This window comes from Dreissena polymorpha, chromosome 6 (assembly GCF_020536995.1).
Source record: "Dreissena polymorpha isolate Duluth1 chromosome 6, UMN_Dpol_1.0, whole genome shotgun sequence".
Taxonomy (NCBI): domain Eukaryota; kingdom Metazoa; phylum Mollusca; class Bivalvia; order Myida; family Dreissenidae; genus Dreissena; species Dreissena polymorpha.
The window spans coordinates 24,568,185-24,587,198 of record NC_068360.1 but is presented as its reverse complement, the minus strand read 5'-3'; the positions used below and the strand labels follow the sequence as shown (position 1 = coordinate 24,587,198).

The following is a 19,014-nucleotide window of genomic DNA, read 5'->3' as shown; positions in this document are numbered from 1 at the left end:
CAGTGTGGGTAAAATACTAACTGGTCTGTAATTTGCTTTATCTAAATTACTATGTAAATAAACTCTGATTTAAAAAAAAACACATAACCATTATATGATTATAGGTGCTACCTAATTTAAGGGCAAAAGCTTTTTAAGTTTTTTTGATAACCATGTCTTTTTAATAAATATATGGACATTATTGTGTTCAAAATATTATAATTGTTGCAATAATTAAGTAACGCATCCAAAAAAAATCAATCTTAAAACGAGTTACATCTTCTTAGCTTAAAGATCTAGCATTTTATAATTTTTTTGTTTTCTAGCCACAGGAATTTAAAGCTGGTTCGGTGGCTGTGGTATAGTGGATGGGGTGTCTGCTAACTGGCTTAGTCACTGGGACTGGGAGGTCTCTGTATTGATCCCTTAAGTGGGAGCATTCTTAAGATAACCCTAAAAACATACTATGTCGTACTATTTGGGTTGAAAGTCAAGAAGACCTACAAGGTAAAAAGAGAAATGTACGTCGAAGTACAAATATAAAATGCACTTCAAAGTATATATATGTATGTCAAAGTACAATTTGTACTTCTACATACATGTTTGTACTTCAACGTACACATTTTCTGAACAGCCAATCAAAACATTTGTCTCTTGAGCCACTTTTCCTTCAGATTTATTCATAATAAATGTTTGAAATCTCTTTTAATTGAGGACAAAATGAATAAAAATATCAGAATGGCAAAAAAAAACACATAGAAGTTTCAAGTACACATGTATTTAATGCCTTGAAATAGATTATATACACATGTTAAGAAGATTAAATTGTTACCTTTTTAAAATAAAAATTATTCAGCATATTGTGAGTATTTATTGATCATGCGGGGCGGAGTATCACGACTGTCCAGCGCATTACTGTGTAGGAATTTCCCAACGGTAACCAAACAGTTACCAAACATTAACGGGATAAATAATGTATAATAACCTCCCAGTTGGTCGTATTTTGAGATAACCATAACTTGCATAAGTCAGAGGTTAATTCCGCCACGCCAGGTCAATAAATACGCACAATATCTATGAGTTAGCGGTTGATAGTCGCATAATTTGGTATAAATTATAATAATAATTATTTTTAAAAATACGCACAATATGTATGAGTAAGCGATCGATAGTCGCATAATTTGGTATAAATAATAATAATGTTCAATGTCAAATATCTCTAAAAGCAACAGATGTAAGGTGTCTTCTGATTGGCTAACACTCAAGGGTGGGTGAAAATTGTTCGTCGAAGTAAATTTCTCGTTCTACCTAGTACGGTAGGTCTTGTAGACTTTCGACGTCATGGTACGTCGTATAGACACTTAGTACTGGTCCTACCCAGGAAACAGTTTGTTTCATCAAATGTCTCAATTCAACTTGACAGCTTGCTAACGCAGTTGCATTTAGCATACAGTTACTGATTTAACTATAATCAAAATCATGTGATGAGTCAAATCAATTTTGATTCACAAATTTGACGGGATTTTTATGTCCCCCACTATACATATTGGGGACATATTGTTTTTGCCCTGTCTGTTGGTCTGTTGGTTGGTTGGTTGGTCTGTTGGTTGGTTGGTTGGTTGGTTTGCGCCAACTTAAACATTTGCAATAACTTTTGCAATATTGAAGATAGGAACTTGATATTTGGCATGCATATGTATCTCATGGAGCTGCACATTTTGAGTGGTGAAAGGTCAAGGTCATCCTTCAAGGTCAAAGGTCAAATATATGGGTCAAAATCGCTCATTTAATGTACACTTTTGCAGTATTTCAATATTCAAGATAGCAATTTGATATTTGGCATGCATGTGTATCTCATGGAGCTGCACAATTTGAGTGGTGAAAGGTCAAGGTCATCCTTTAAGGTCAGATGTCAAATATATGTGGCTAAAATCGCTCATTTTATGAGTACTTTTGCAATATTGAAGATAGCAACTTGATATTTGGCATGCATGTGTATCTCATGGAGCTGCACATTTTGAGTGGTGAAAGGTCAATGTCAAGGTCATCCTTCAAGGTCAGAGGTCAAATATATGTGGCCCAAATCGCTAATTTTATGAATACGTTGGCAATATCGAAGATAGCAACTTGATATTTGGCATGAATGTGTATCTCATGGAGCTGCACATTTTTAGTGGTGAAGGGTCAAGGTCAAGGTCATCCTTCAAGGTCAAATATATGGGTCAAAATTGCTCATGTAATGTCACTTCTGCAATATTGAAGCTAGCAATTTTATATTTTAAATGCATGTGTATCTCATGGAGCTGCACATTTTGAGTGGTGAAGGGTCAAGGTCAAGGTCATCATACAAGGTCAAACGTCATATAGGGGGACATTGTGTTTCACAAACACATCTTGTTTTTAAATCCAATAAGTCTTAGACTGTCAAATAACACACACTACATATTGAAAGCCATACCTGGAGCTTTCGTCTGTATACCACTGACTTCATCAGAAGAATGATTTCTACTGTTGGGAAACGTTAACACCGCTAATTGTCTTCTTATTTATAATCAATGTATAATTATGTGTAACAGCATAACAACATACTTGTTTCGCAATTTAAATATTTAATAAATACAGGTATCTTGCAGGTTTCTAATTTTCTTTCGCAAACTATTGTTGAAAAGTTTAAATTTTGTCGCCACTAAGAAACTAGCCATTATGTAGCAATTCTTAAATCACAGTCTAAACTGCATACACTTAGCTCTATAGTTACAATTTGAATGCAAATATTAGAATGCATCATGTTATATCATCCATATATTTTTATTTAAACATTCAAATAACACATAACACTCTTATTTCGAAGTCACCGTTATTTCGAAGTATTTTTCCGGTCCCGATTTTGGTTCTTCTTTGTTTAATGTAAAATTTCATTGTTAATCCGAACTTCGTTAAACCGAAAAAATCGTTAATTCGAAGTGATTCTGTCGGTCCCAATACTATAATGCGCACCTAATCATCAATCTTTAATCCGAAGTCAAAGCAGCAAAATGCTGAGGATAATTTCACACCTTTGTCGTCTGGGCGTGGCGCATCAAAAGCTGATAATTACACCTTTGTCGTATGCGCGTAGGTTGTTAATTTTATAATGTCGTCAAAAGCCGATAAATACTATTTATGTAGTTTTGCATTCTTTAGTAACAAATAAACGAGTCACGTTAGGTCTAAGTAAATGTGGTCCAATGAAATTCATCTTATATAAAGTCAACCTTCTGCGAGCAAAACACGGGCGGAAGTGAGTTCTTTGATGTCCTTGACAAATTGGAGAAATATGTTACACGCGTCCAGTTTAGTGTTGCTAAGGCCAGTGTTCAGAGAGACATCGCGTCTTATTTACAAAAAAATGTTAATTCATTTCCGAAAATGTATTCATCTGTTTTTACATGTATGACAATTTGTGCTATTCGTAATATTTTATATAGTCTGATAATTTGTGCTATTCGTTATATTTTATATGTTCTGATAATTAGTGCATATTCATTATATTTAATATGTTCTGTACTTAGAGAAAATATAAAATCTATTGCAATCTGACTAGTTTTTAAGTAAAACAATTATTAATAGTAGTGTGTAACCGAACCATGCGAATTCCACAAAGTTTAATTATTACAGAATCAAAGAAGTCGTCTGTCAAATGTTTATTTCGAATTATCGTTAAGCCGAAGTTTTTTTAACGGTCCTGACGACTTCGAAATTTCTACTTCTACTTCTACTCGATACTTCCTACAGTCAATTACTGACTATGACAGGAAGGCGTCTGTCGGGGGACAGAGAATGTTAAAAGTCACGTGTTAAAAATATATATACAGTATGTACATGGAAGTGATGTTAATTGACATACAAAATAAAATGGTGACGAACAATGTAAAGTTATTACATTGACTACTGATAAAAGTATAAAAACAAGATACTTATATTTATTTCGGGACAGCGGCCAAGCCTGCAGTAAACTGACTGAGGCTGGTGCTGCTCTTAACGTTGTATGACAGGCCATTCCAATACCTGATTGTCCTTGGGAAAAAAGAATTTTGATGATAAGTTGTTCTAGAGAAGGGTACCAAGAAGTTTAAATGTCTTGTTGTTGTAAGATGTTGGTGGTCTACATAGATTAGATGATGTTCAATTTTATAAAGTAGTGTCAAGGATGAGTTTATTCTTCTCTGTTCTAGAGTTTGCCAGTTTAGTGTCTTTATCGTATGTGAAACGCTACTGGTGTAATGGTAGTCATTTACCACATAACGGGCTGCTGATCTTTGCACTCTTTCTATTTGATATGTTAGATTTTTCTGCCATGGATGCCAAATTGAGGAACAATATTCCAGTTGCGGTCTGACATATGTTTTGTATGCTGTTTCTTTTATTTGTTTGTTATTTGTTTTGACATTTCTCTTGATAAATTTTAATGTGTTAGTAGCTTTAGATGTTATGTTATTTATATGCGTTTTCCAGTTGAGATCATTGCTTATAGTTAGTCCGAGATATTTTGCTTTTTCTGTTGTTTTAAGTTCTATATTATGAAGTTTATAAGGGAAATTAATTATCTTTTTCTTTTTAGTTATTCTTATTACTTCACACTTATCAGGATTAAATTCCATGGACCAGTTATCTTCCCATTTTTCTAGTTTGTGTAGGTCATTTTGGAGTGTGTAACAATCATTTTCTTTATTAATGGTGAGGTAGACCACCGTATCATCGGCAAAGAGCCGTGCCCTACTTTTTAAGGAGTCTGGAAGGTCGTTAATGTAGGCTAGAAATAAGCAGGGCCCCAGTACGGACCCTTGGGGTACACCTGACATGACTGGGGCTGAGTTTGATTTTTGTCCTTCAACCACTACAGTTTGTGTTCGATGTTTTAGGAAAGAAGAAATCCAAGAAGTAGTGTTGCTGTTTACACCAAGTTTGAGAAGTTTGAATACTAAGAGTTTGTGGTCTACTTTATCGAAAGCTTTACTAAAATCCATTACTATTAGGTCAGAAATAACGGTGTTGAAGTGTACATATGTAAAAAGGTATGTGGTATTGTGTGGAGATACAAAACACTTCACATCATTTATTTGCACATAAAATAATAGTGACAAAATGAGTAATACTAAAACACTGTCATCAACCTACTGTACAAGAATATTTACGTATATGAAATTACAAAGTGGTGTTATTTTATTACCTTTTACAAAATTGACAATGCTGGTTTTCTACAAGCCATAAAACATTTATCATGGATTAACAAGTAACAACCAATTTATTAATTACACAATAAAAAGGAAATCATATTAATTGCATTATGCATTTACTAAACAAGTTATTTGCTACTGTTTAGAATTACACTATCTTACTAAAAATGATCACAACAGGTACTTAGTGCATTTACATACTTGTGGTAAGTTTTGTATTACTAGTTTGACATTTATTGGCAGACACTTGTCGATATACAGACTAAATTTGCATGGGAACTTTCATATTTTTTCAGCATAATTGCCTTCAAATTGTTAATTTAACAACCCTTTGACATTGTTTGCACATCTGATCTTATTATACCATAGCTGATTTTTGTTTATAGATAGACAGATATAGACTTTTCAAAGTTCTATAAAAGTTCACACATGTTCTATGCAAGAAAACCAACAGAACCAATAAAGACCACCACAGATAATAACTGTGTATATACATGTAGCTTGGAAATTTTGATAGTTCAGGAATCCCTCCTTTGTTGATTTCTGTAAACCAAAACTGTCAGTTTTGCTGGATAGAATGGCCTCTTGCCTTGGCAAAACAGCTTCTAAAAACGGAAAATCAACAAATATCTAAGAATTTGATCAATAATGCAGACAATTCAGGGCTCAACATTACATGTAACCTAAAAACCAACTTGCCCTGCCGGGCAAGTACTTAGAAAATCTACTTGCCCTGAACGTAAAGTTACTTGCCCAAACATGAAATATCACATTAACTGTAAACCTCATATTTTTAATGAACATCAAAATGATACAACACAAAACCTTTTTTTTTATTTTTGCACATATACAGAATGATTACAGCAATTATAGTCTAATTAAAGTCTAAATGTAATGCTCTTTGTTCTTTTTTGCACTTGCCTGAGCAGGGCCCTCAATCTATCAAATCTGCCGCCGAATTTCGGCGGCAGTCCTACACCTGAAAAGTATACTTTTTTCCCCTTTTGGGGGGAAAAATTCCCCCTAAAAAAAAAAAAAAAAAAAAATTTTTTTTTTTTTTTTTTTCAATAGAAAGATGTGTCTCATGATTATTATATCTCAATTCTATTTCAATTTAATCTTTTCAAACATACTAAATTATGAAAAATTCAATGAATATAGTGCAAACATGTACAAATGAAATAATGAGAGAGTAAGTAAAAAAATCCCCCAAAAAGGGAAACGCCGCGAAAATTCCCCCTCCTTAGGGCTGCGGACCCCTTCCCCCAAAGTAGTGTGAGGGCCCTGCTGGGCGGACAACTAGATTATAAAATAACTTGCCCGAACCTAACTTTTACTTGCCAGGGGCAATAGGACAACTGTTAATGTTGAGCCCTGCAATTTATAAATGTCTTGTTTTTTGTTGATTTCGAATCTGGGAGATTTTTTAAGTAAAATTGTGGTACAAAAATCCAAAGGTATCGGATTTTGTGGTTTTAGGCCTAAACTTATTATAGTGATATGTAACCTTTCGGGATATCTGTAAAGTGCGAGCAGAGGAGGTGTAAATAATAAAAATTAAAGCTAAAAGACTAAAAAAGTTAGATCGGAATATCTTTAAATTTTGTGAATAAATGTGTTTCTGATGGATAACTACATTGTACGACAACTTACCAGAATATTGCTCATGTTCACACGTAAAACTTCTTTCTGAGAGCGAATGGAAAATGCTTTACGAATTCTGACAAATAAACAGTAAGGTGTCGTTATTGGAATACCGCGAGAATACTGGAAGAATAGAGATGCCAGGGTTTTTTTCCCACTTTTTGGGAAGATAGCCCATGGCTTTGGAATTGGGAATTTTATCGGCATTTTCATGAAATTGGGAAAATAAATTTATTAGCCTTTTTTTCCACACGAAAAGTCCACTGATTAGGAAAATACTAAATTTGATTTAACTCTTTATAATCATTCAAATTAAAAGAAAAAAATCATATAATACTTTGTTAGATGTAATTGAATTAAAATTGAGATAAAATACACATAAGACTTCTTTCTAAAAAAAAAAAAAAAAAAAAAAAAAAATTTTTGTTTTTTTTTGGTCAATTGGGAATTTTTTGCCACATTTTGGGAAAAAAGTATACTTTTTGGGATTGGGAACATAGCCGAATTTCGGCTATAAAATCGGGCCAAAAAAAACCGTGGATGCCAACTAGAATGTTTAAAACAAATAATTTTTATGCCCCCCTTCGAAGAAGAGGGGGTATATTGCTTTGCTCATGTCGGTCGGTCGGTCCGTCCGTCCACCAGGTGGTTGTCATACGATAACTCAAGAACGCTTGGGCCTAGGATCATGAAACTTCATAGGTACATTGATCATGACTCGCAGATGACCCCTATTGATTTTGAGGTCACTAGGTCAAAGGTCAAGTCACGGTGACTCGAAATAGTAAAATGGTTTTTGAATGATAACTCAAGAATGCATACGCCGCCATCAGGGCACACTCTGAACAATATTACTGAAGCAACTGATCTGTAATCCTAAATCAATAATTATCAGTCCAATGAAACATCATCCTTTTAGTAAAATACAGTGGATCAGTAAAAATATTATCAGAATATGAGATTTTTTGTATATTTTGTTTATTAAATATTGTGTAAATGTTTAATTTTGTTGATTAATATAAATATAAGCAGGACAGGGGAGGTAATACATTCTTATATACAGGAAACAAATGCAATTAGTTTAAATTTATTGTTACAGCATTTGCCTCCCTTGTAATATATTTAAATTTTACCAAATGTAAGGCTAACTGCATTTTTGTAATGCATACTACTACTACTACTACTACTACTACTGCTGCTGCAGCTGCTGCTGCTGCTGCTGCTGCTACTACTACTACTACTACTACTTCTACAACAACTACTACTACTACTACTACCACCACTACTACTACTACTACTACTACTACTACTACTACTACTACTACTACTACTACTACTACTACTACTACTACTACTACTACTACTACTACTACTACTACTACTACTACTACTACTACTACTACTACTACTACTACTACCACTACTACTGCTACTACTACTACTACTTCTACTACTACTACTTACTACTACTACTACTACTACTACTACTACTACTACTACTACTACTACTACTACTACTATTATTATTTCTTCCATCTACACCACCACCACCACCACCCACCACCCACCACCACCACCACACTGACAAAAAAAGTATTCACACAATGGCTGCTACTACAACTTATAGCCCATATAGGGGGGCATGCATGTTTTACAAACAGCCCTTGTTTAACAAGCGTTTGTGATTTGTCAGGATAATAATAACAATAAGATATCGAAAAGATCAAAGCAAATAAATTCAACAAAAATCTGAGATTCAGCAATATATTTAAGACGGGTTATGTTTACGTAAATTGTGTTTGGTAAAGACTGTCACTATATGTAGTGAACCAGTCTTCGGCTTATACCCACTGAAGAGTATTCAGGGGAGATAATTGAGTAATGACTTAATTCTGGAATGGTTGCGAAGAAAAACAAATAATGTGAGAATATTTAGTGCGATTCGCTACACAATTATGATGTCATTGATATAAATTTTCCTGAGGTATGTATTTACATGTGATTTAGCATATGTTAAAGTGTTTTTGATTTGTTCAAGGTCATAAATAGCATCGCGAAAATATATGTCGCGTGGCAAATATTTTTGAGACGCATCCCTATGTGGTATTCTTATGTAATTTGTAATTAAATTTCCATATGTATGAACGGTCAACGCCGGCTTCGCAGGCTTTTGCCCGTATAAGTTAACCTCCGATTACCGTGTATCGAGCGGTTTAGGAAACAACTCAAATAATTTCTATATTAATGCAAACAATGCAGCAACTAACGATTTACCTTCACAGATTTATTTAATTCTCGTTGAATCAATGTACAAATTGTATATTTGAATTGTGTTAAAGCACGCAAAGCCAATAGTTCCATACACACCCGCAATACTATCAACTACATCCATTGTTTACCTAAGTACCTAGAACTCCAATTCAATTGGCGATAGGTAAACAAAACTCAAAAATTTGATTCACTGAACATATTTATAGACCAGTTGAATGTTATTGTTTACATCAGCAAAAAAAAAATAGTATTGGTTCAGGGAACCAGACCCTGTTTTTTGCCCCTGACCCTTATGATTTTTTTGGTCCGTGGAAAAAAATCCGATGGCAATGTTTTTTGCCGGTACGGTATGGTACGAGTTTTACCTAAAGGGCATTGTATCCGATAACGACATTTCTATTCTTTTACGCTTTATAAACATGGCGGCGTCCATGTCTCTAATGTTGGCCAGAGCTCCAGATAACGTTTTGTGAAATTCTTAAATTACTACCAGATTTTCAAAAATAATTCTTAACTCTGAAATTTTATTCTTAACATTACTACTAAGTTTTGGAAAATAATTCTTATTTTTTATAAATGACCTAAAAATAAATAATAATGGTTATTTTCATGCAAACAAAAATCAAAATAAACATACTAGCAACTTTATTTATACGAGTTCAACAGTGTCTTTTCAGTATTATACAATTTTATTTTTCAAATACCTTCATATGCCCAAACTGTGCTTAGATTGCATGCCTTAGATGAATTTTTACATATTTAGCCGGATTTTTTTCGAAAAAATCTCGGCTTATAGATTGATGTTGTCGGGCGGGCGGGGGGGGCGGGCGGGCGGGCGGGGTGGCGGCGTGCTCGAAAATGTTAAAGTTCTTATTTCATGGTATAACTTTGGTATGCTTGGACCTAGAGTCTTCAAACTTGACATGAAGGTTGGCCAGGATTAACAGATGACCACTGGTCATTTCAAGGTCATTCATTTGAAGGTCAAGGTCACTGTGACCTTCAATATAAAAAATGTTAAAGTTGTTATAACTTTGGTATGCTTGGACCTAGAGTCTTGAAACTTGACATGAAGGTTGGCCATAACTAGTTAGTAACCACTGGTCATTTCAAGGTCATTCATTTGAAGGTCAAGGTCACTGTGACCTTGAATGTAAAAATGTTAAAGTTCTTATTTCATGGTATAACTTTGGTATGCTTGGACCTAGAGTCTTCAAACTTGACATGAAGGTTGGCCAGGATTAACAGATGACCACTGGTCATTTCAAGGTCATTCATTTGAAGGTGAAGGTCACTGTGACCTTCAATATAAAAATGTTAAAGTTGTTATAACTTTGGTATGCTTGGACCTAGAGTCTTGAAACTTGACATGAAGGTTGGCCAGAACTAGTAAGTAACCACAGGACATTTCAAGGTCATTCATTTGAAGGTCAAGGTCACTGTGACCTTGAATGTAAAAATGTTAAAGTTGTTATAACTTTGGTATGCTTGGACCTAGAGTCTTGAAACTTGACATGAAGGTTGGCCAGAACTAGTAAGTAACCACTGGACATTTCAAGGTCATTCATTTGAAGGTCAAGGTCACTGTGACCTTGAATGTAAAAATGTTAAAGTTCTTATTTCATGTTATAACTTTGGTATGCTTGTTCATTTGAAGGTCAAGGTCACTGTGACCTTAAATGTTAAAATGTTAAAATTGTTATAACTTTGGTATGCTTGGACATAGAGTCTTCAAACTTGACATGAAGGTTTGCAAGCACACTTAGATGACCACTGGTCATTTCAAGGTCATTCATTCTAAGGTCAAGGTCACTGTGACCTTGAATGTAAAAATGTTAAAGTTCTTATAACTTTGATAGGTAAAAATGTTAAAGTTCTTATTCCATGTTATAACTTTGGTATGCTTGTACCTAGAGTCTTCAAACTTGACATAAAGGTTGGCCAGTACTAGAAGATCACCACTGCTCATTTCAATGTCATTCATTTGAAGGTCAAGGTCACTGTGACCTTCAATGTTAAAATGTTAAAATTGTTATAACTTTGGTATGCTTGGACCTAGAATCTCAAACTTGACGTAAAGGTTTGCAAGCACACTTAGATGACCACTGGTCATTTCAAGGTCATTCATTTCAATGTCATTCATTTGAAGGTCAAGGTCACTGTGAACTTAAATGTTAAAATGTTAAAATTGTTGTAACTTTGGTATGCTTGGACCTAGAATCTCAAACTTGACGTAAAGGTCAAACAAATAAATAGTATTATTTCATCTAAGTTTATTTTCTTACATTTGATAATGAAATTGATGGAAACTTCAAACAATATGTTACTAATTTGCTAATAAAAAAATTGAGATCAAACTTTCCTAATTGTCAATTCAAGTTCATATTTGTGACCTTAAATGTTATTGTTGTTCATGTATATGCATGCATTCAAAACATAACACAAGGTTTGCTCATGCCTTGAAAAGTACTTACATTTCATTTTGACCTTTGAACAATATTTCAGTAATTTAAGTATTGCATTGACAAAAACACGAAAGGTACTTTCCTGTCATTTAAATCAAAAATCCGGCTTCAATGCGGTCATCTCCGACCGCGGAACTCTTGTTTTACTTTTGGAGGGGATTTAAAAAAAAAAATTGGGGGAAAATATATACTATTTTTGGAGGGGAATGGGGCCGAATATTGGCCACAAAATTGCCATAAAAAACACTGTTAAACTTAGTAAATATAATACTGGACACACTCGTATCCTCAATTTTGAAGCATTTGTTAGCAAAACAACAACACTAATTTCCCAATTTTAGTCAAAACGCTGTGAATTTTCCCAATCCAAAGGGACCCTTCCCCATTCCCAAAATGGTGGGAAAAAAAACACTGTAGAATAAGCATCAAATCAAGATGGGGTATACTCACTGAGTATGTGTCTATCATCAGTTCACCTATTTTCATGATGTCCACGCACAGTTCTTTCATGTATGCTAAATTGTTTCATGCATTGCAACATTTTCAACGAAGCGGGAAAAAGTAAAAGTATTTTCTTTGCAAAAAATCAAATGAAAATAAATGAAAGCGTAGTGTTTACTCTAGCAAAGTTGTCTGCCTCACTTTGCAATTTATGTGGAAGTGTAATGAAGTGGACCAAAACATTGTATGGAATAGGGATACATTTTGATTGTTTCATTTGAAGTATATTGTATGATTTTAAAATGCAATCGTACTTGTTTTTTCCTCATTTCGGTCGTGTTTGTATTTTTTTCAAGCGTAGTATTGTTAGTGATACAAAATACTGTGAGCGCTTGTGTGTGACCGCATCAAGAGTGCCGCGTTCTTAATGTAAACCAAGTGATACAAATTAGGAGACGCTCAATATAATGTAATGTATGTGGAAATTTAATGAAGAGGACCAAGATAATGTATGGAATATGGATAATTTTAATTGAAGTGAGATTTTGAAATGCAAATATACATTTTACCTGTTTCTCCTCATTTTGGCTGTGTTTGTATTTATTTTCAAGCGTAGTAAGGTTAGTGAAATAAAATACTTGGAGCGGTTGTTTTTGACTTCATCACAAGAGCCGCGTTCTTAATGTAGACAAAATGATCAATGTCACGAGAAGCTCAATATCAGGGAATCATACGATATTATAAAACTACGCACTAATACTTAGACATACTTGATGCTGAATATGAAAACAAAATAATTCATTCCTAAGTATTAAATTATTGTTTTTTTTAGCTCACCTGAGCACAACGTGCTCATTGTGAGCTTTTGTGATCCCCTTTTGTCCGTTGTGCGTTGTGAATTGTGCGGCTTCAATATTTGCCTTGTTGACTCTCTAGAGGGCACATTTATTGTCCAATCTTCATGAAATTTGGTCAGAAGATTGGTCTCAATGAAATCTTGGATGAGTTCGAAAATGGTTACGTTTGCTTGAAAAACATGGCTGCCAATGGGCGGGGCATTTTTCCTTATATGGCTTTAGTAAAATCTTGTTAACACTCTAGAGGCCACATTTATTGTCAGATCTTCATGAAACTTGGTAAGAAGATTCATCCAAATAATATCTTGGATGAGTTCTAAAATGATGCTGGTTGGTTGAAAAACATGGCCGCCAGGGGGCAGGGCATTTTTTCCTAAAATGGCTTTAGTAGAACCTTGTTAACACTCTAGAGGCCACATTTATTTTCCGATGTTCATGAAACTTGCTCAGAAGATTTGTCCCAATGATATCTTGGATGAGTTCAAAAATGATAAACTTTGCTCGAAAAACATGGCTGCCAAGGAGAGGGGCATTTTTCCTAATATGGCTCTAGTAAAATCTTGTTAACACTCTAGAGGCCACATTTATTGTCTGATCTTCATGAAACTTGGTCAGAAGATTCATCCCAATGATATCATGGATAAGTTTGAAAATGATGCTGGTTGGTTGAAAAACATGGCCGCCAGGGGGCGGGGCATTTTCCTTATATGGCTATAGTAAAACCTTGTTTACACTCTAGAGGCCACATTTATTTTCCGATTTTCATGAAACTTGCTCAGAAGATTTGTCCCAATGATATCTTGGATGAGTTGAAAAATGGTAACCTTTGCTTGAAAAACATGGCTGCCAAGCGGCGGGGCATTTTTCCTTATTTTGCTACATGTATATATGGCTATAATAAAATCTTGTTAACACTCTAGAGGCCACATTTATTGTCCAATCTTCATGAAACTTGGTCAGAAGATTCATCCCAATAATATCTTGGATGAGTTCGAAAATGATGCCGATTGGTTGAAAAACATGGCCGCCAGGGGGCGGGGCATTTTTCCTTTTATGGCGTTAGTAAAACCTTGTTAACACTCTAGAGGCCACATTTATTGTCCAATCTTCATGAAATTTGATCAGAAGATTTGTCTTATTGATATTTTGGATGAGTTCGAAAATGGTTAAGTTTGATTGAAAAACATGGCTGCCAAGGGGCGGGGCATTTTTCCTTATATGGCTATATATGGCTATAGTAAAATCTTGTTAACACTCTAGAGGCCACATTTATATTCTGATCTTCATGAAACTCGGTCAGAAGATTCATCCCAATAATATCTTGGACAAGTTAAAAAATGATGCTGGTTGGTTGAAAAACATGGCCACCACGGGGGCGAGGCATTTTTCCTTATTTGGCTATAGTAAAACCTTGTTAACACTCTAGAGGTCACATTTATTTTCCGATCATCATGAAACTTGGTCAGAACATTTGTCCCAATGATATCTTGGATGAGTTCGAAAATGGTTTTGGTGGCTTTAAAAACATGGCCACCAGCGAGGGGGCGGGGCATTTTTCCTTGTATGGCTATATTATATGGCTATAGTAGCTTTGTTAACACTTTAGAGACCACATTTATTGTCCAGTCTTCATGAAATTTGGTCAGATGATTGGTCTCAATGATATCTTGGATTAATTTGAAAATAATTATGTTTGCTTGAAAAACATGCCTTCCAAGGGGCGGGGCAATTTTCCTTATATGGTTATAGTAAAATCTTGTAAACACTCTAGAGGCCACATTTACTGTCCGATCTTCATGAAACTTGGTCAGAAGATTCATCCTGATAATATCTTGGACGAGTTCAAAAATGATGCCGGTTGGTTGAAAAACACTTCTGCCAGGGGGCAGGGCATTTTTCCTTATATGGCTATAGTAAAACCTTGCTTACACTCTTAGAGGCCACATTTATTTTCTGATCTTTATCGAACTTGGTCCGAAGATTTGTCCCAATAATATCTTGTTATCTCAGGTGAGCGACTTTGGGCCTTTCAGGTTCCTTGTATTGAATATTTGATATGCTATTGCAGGCTAGCCAGGAATACCAGAAATTTAGGACCCTCACACTTTTGTACTGCCATTACCGATCAAGTCTTGATAGAGAAAGTAACATCAAAGATGTCATCAAGCAGTTCCAAAGAAGAAAAGAAGAGAAAATTGGAAAATGGAGTAAAATCAGTTTTTTGTTGTTAAATTAAAAAATTAAAATGTTTACTGTATAAGTCTAACTGTCTATTGCAAAGTTTGGTTACTCCAGTTTGAAATAGGTTTTTTGCATAAATTTTCTAATATAATCTTTACACTGGTTTAAACTTTTCAGTAAGCTTTTTGGGGGCCTTTTTACACCTTGACATATATTTTTCAGCATGTTATAGAAGTATGTGAAAAATTCATTTCCTAAAATAGCTTTGAATTATCAAATTATTGTAATGAAACTTCAAATTAACATTTTTGCAGTTGCAAAGTAATAGATCAAATAAATTTTACAACTGTGTTTGCAGCATTCAAAAAATTAAATATATTTTAGGGCTCCGATGAACCTTCACCCAAAAAAACCCAAGTGGAAGACCTTGCATCAAGAATATCGGAGGCCAGAAAGTCCCTTTGCAGTTCTGTTGCAGACTTTAAATTTAATAAAAAGCGAGTAAAAGTCTTAAGCAAATCGGAGGACATACCGAATGAATGTGACGGCATTGTCTACTGGATGTCTAGGGACCAGCGTGTGCAAGGTATGCTGTTTATGAAATATTTGTGTTGTGTTCTGAGAAAACTGGGCATAATGCTTGTGCGTTAAGTGTCGTCCCAGATTAGCCTGTGCGGACTAACCAGGGACGACACTTTCCGCTTTTATGACATTTTTTGTTTAAATGAAGTCTCTTTTTAGCAAAAATCCAATTTAGGCGGAAAGTGTTGTCCCTGATTAGCCTGTGTGGACTGCACAGGCTAATCTGGGACGACACTACGCACATGCATTATGCCCAGTTTTCTCAGAACACGACTCATTTGAAGGAGGCCCCTTTAAAGATATGCTGAGTTCATTGATTTTCTGAAAAAACTATTTTATGTCTGCTGTACATGTCTGCAAAAATATGTAAAGAAACTGTGGTAAGATGTGAGTTAACCCTTTCCCAGTTAAATACGTATTTTTACGCATTTGTAGTCCCTTAGAAAGTTACATTTAATTAAAGACCTTTCTTACTAGAATTCAGTTTTTAAGGCTTCATTTTCAATCCTTAGAAACTAATGAGCAGCAAACAGCATAAAACCTGAACAGACTGCGAGTTACTCGCAGGCTGTTCTGGTTTTATGCTGTTTTCACATTGCCATTTTCACTTTGCTTCCTTAAGGGTTAATATCCAATTTACCATGAGTACATGTATGTTTGGTTTTTATTGGTGCATTACTAAGATATCCAAAATTGTTGTGTTTTCCTGTTGGCATTACCCATGCTTCATTACTTCTTTAATGGTATAATGATGATTTCACATGTTCATTCACAGTTATTGCTGCATACAAAACTGCTAAAAACAAAAAGTAATCAGTTTTATTGAAAATATTTTGATGCCAGATGCATTAAATCTATTCACTAAACCGTAAACAAGTACCATTGCAAGGCTTTTTTCCTTCTTAGAGAATGGCCGCGTTGTTTTTAGCAAATTTAAAAAGTTCCAGACTCACATTTTTCATTATTTATAAATTTCGAGACTCAAATTTTTACAATTAAAAAAAAAATGTGACTCATTTTTTGCGCAAATTTTAACAGTTTGCAACTCATTTTTTCACAAAGTGAGTGGACCAAGGCTGCTTCGCAAATATGGGGGAAAGAAATTGCATTGTTAAGAACTACTGTTAACCCTTTTCTTTTCAGACAACTGGGCATTCCTGTATGCCCAGAAGTTAGCCCTAAAGTTGGAGGTTCCATTGCATGTGTGCTTCTGTCTGGTACCAAAGTTCCTGGAGGCAACTATCAGACACTTCACCTTCATGTTGGAGGGTCTGAAGGAAGTGGAAAAGGTAATAAAAAAATAAATGTGAGACTAAATATATGCATGTTGGTTTTATTATTATGCTCCCGGTAGGGTGGTATATAGCTGTTGAACTGTTCGTCATACTGTCTGTCAGTAGTTCGTCCAAAAACTTAAACATTGCCAATAACTTTTGCAATATTGAAGATAGCAACTTGATATATGGCATGCATGTGTATCTCATGGAGCTGCACATTTTGAGTGGTGAAAGGTCAAGGTATTTCTTCAAGGTCAAAGGTCAAATATATGGCTTCAAAGCGGCGCAGTATAGGTGGCATTGTATTTGTGACAAACACATCTCTTGTATTTTGTAGAACAAAAGAAGTTGCTATGGTTACAGTAATAAGGGACAACTAAAATCAAGATCCTGTGCTGAGCAAAATGAACTTAAGCTAGGTTAATCAACATCTGTATGTTAATAGAGGACAAATAAGGAAATACATGTGTATGCATGTTATTTCAGTTGTTTTTTTCAGTCCAAAACTGTGGTTGCTTTGGATGTAGAAATAATTAATAAAGACAATCAGGGTCCTGTTGTTACTCAGATATGATTTACCCCGTAGAGTACAGTACTGCTGTATTGTCTGTAACAATGCTCTTGTTTAAACAATATTAATGGAGTCTTTGTTATTGACTCACAGTGAGTAAAGTTTTGTTTCATATGTGTTCTTAAGATTGCGTGTGTTCCCCACATGTAAACATTGTGCATGTAGATTTTAGTTGATTTTCTTTTTGAGAACTTTGTCCATAAGGCTCTTTAGTGCAAGATTATTACTGTTTTTATTTGTTTGGACAGGAATGCACAGAGCTGGGTATCAGTTTCCATCTTCTCATCGGTCATGCCAAGGATAGACTGCCACAGTTTGTTGCAGAGAATAAAATAGGTGGAGTTGTGACCGACTTCAGTCCACTTCGAGTTCCCATGGCCTGGGTTGATGATGTGGGCAAAGCCTTACCAAAGAACATCCCTTTTTGTCAGGTAAATGAAAAGCAACATTACCATTATTGTGAGGTCACAAAGCAGACATTTTCTTAGAGCTCTTACATCCATGAAATGCAAAAAAATTATATTCTATTAGTTTTAACACAAGAAACTTCAATCAACCTGTTTGTGCTAATTGCGTCTTACGGATCCAGGGTTCAGAATCAATGGAGTTTTAAGGGGCTTTTGCACGGGCTGCACAGAATGTAAACACATTGTTAAGAAGTTTATTTTTGCAAATATCTTTAGTTATTGAAATACATTTGGAAACATCTTTTGCGCATAAAAGACAGTTTTTCTTGCATTTTGTGTCAATATCTTATAGTATGAGAATAAATCCTTGAATATGTCTGAAATTGTTGACAAAGTTTCACGTTGCGTGAAGCATAGCCGTATACATGAATGCATTAAATATATAATTTTTGAACAAGAACACATGTTTATTAAATTAAGTAATTCTGATGTTTTTCACATTGCCTTAGGCAGCATAAAAATCTGTTTTTTATGCACCAGTTGAAATTGTTCCGAAAAATTGGTTTACCAATGTGTTTACGTCCATTAACATTTAATTGGGAACCCCATAAAGTCACATGAACCTGCACACTGGATTGCAGTTGTGAGCTGATTTGTAAATTCTTGTTCCCTGTTGACCCCTTTTTGTGGATGCCCATAACCTAGTTCCCTGTTTCAAGTGGACCCCCATAACCTGGTTCCCTGTTTCAGATGGACGCCCATAACCTGGTTCCATGTTTCAGGTGGACGCCCATAACCTAGTTCCCTGTTCCAGGTGGATGTCCGTAACCTGGTTTCCTGTTTCAGGTGGATGCCCATAACCTGGTTCCTGTTTCAGGTGGATGCCCATAACCTGGTTCCCTGTTTCAGGTGGACACCCATATCTGGTTCCCTGTTTCAGGTGGACGCCCATAACCTGGTGCCCTGCTGGGAGGCGTCCCCCAAGCTGGAGTACGGGGCTCGGACCATACGCAACAAGATCCACAATCAACTTGCAGGCTACCTCACAGAATTCCCACCTGTTTGCAAACACAAGCATACTGCACCAGACTCAAAGGTTGACATACTTGTTGCCAATATGTGT

The 19,014-nt window shown here is 35.2% G+C and overlaps 1 protein-coding gene across 7 annotated transcripts in view; it reads left to right on the top strand.

Annotated features, from left to right (window-relative positions):
- Positions 1-19,014, top strand: part of LOC127834725 (deoxyribodipyrimidine photo-lyase-like) — a 137,685-nt gene that overhangs the window by 102,744 nt on the left and 15,927 nt on the right. The window contains exons 2-6 of one of the 7 annotated variants that reach the window (XM_052360752.1): positions 14,942-15,080; positions 15,439-15,640; positions 16,780-16,925; positions 17,733-17,915; positions 18,832-18,987. The exons of the other annotated variants lie outside the window; for them this stretch is intronic. Of the exons in view, the coding sequence (XP_052216712.1) occupies positions 14,942-15,080; positions 15,439-15,640; positions 16,780-16,925; positions 17,733-17,915; positions 18,832-18,987 (826 nt within the window). The remainder of the gene's footprint in view (positions 1-14,941; positions 15,081-15,438; positions 15,641-16,779; positions 16,926-17,732; positions 17,916-18,831; positions 18,988-19,014) is intronic. 7 annotated transcript variants of the gene reach the window in all.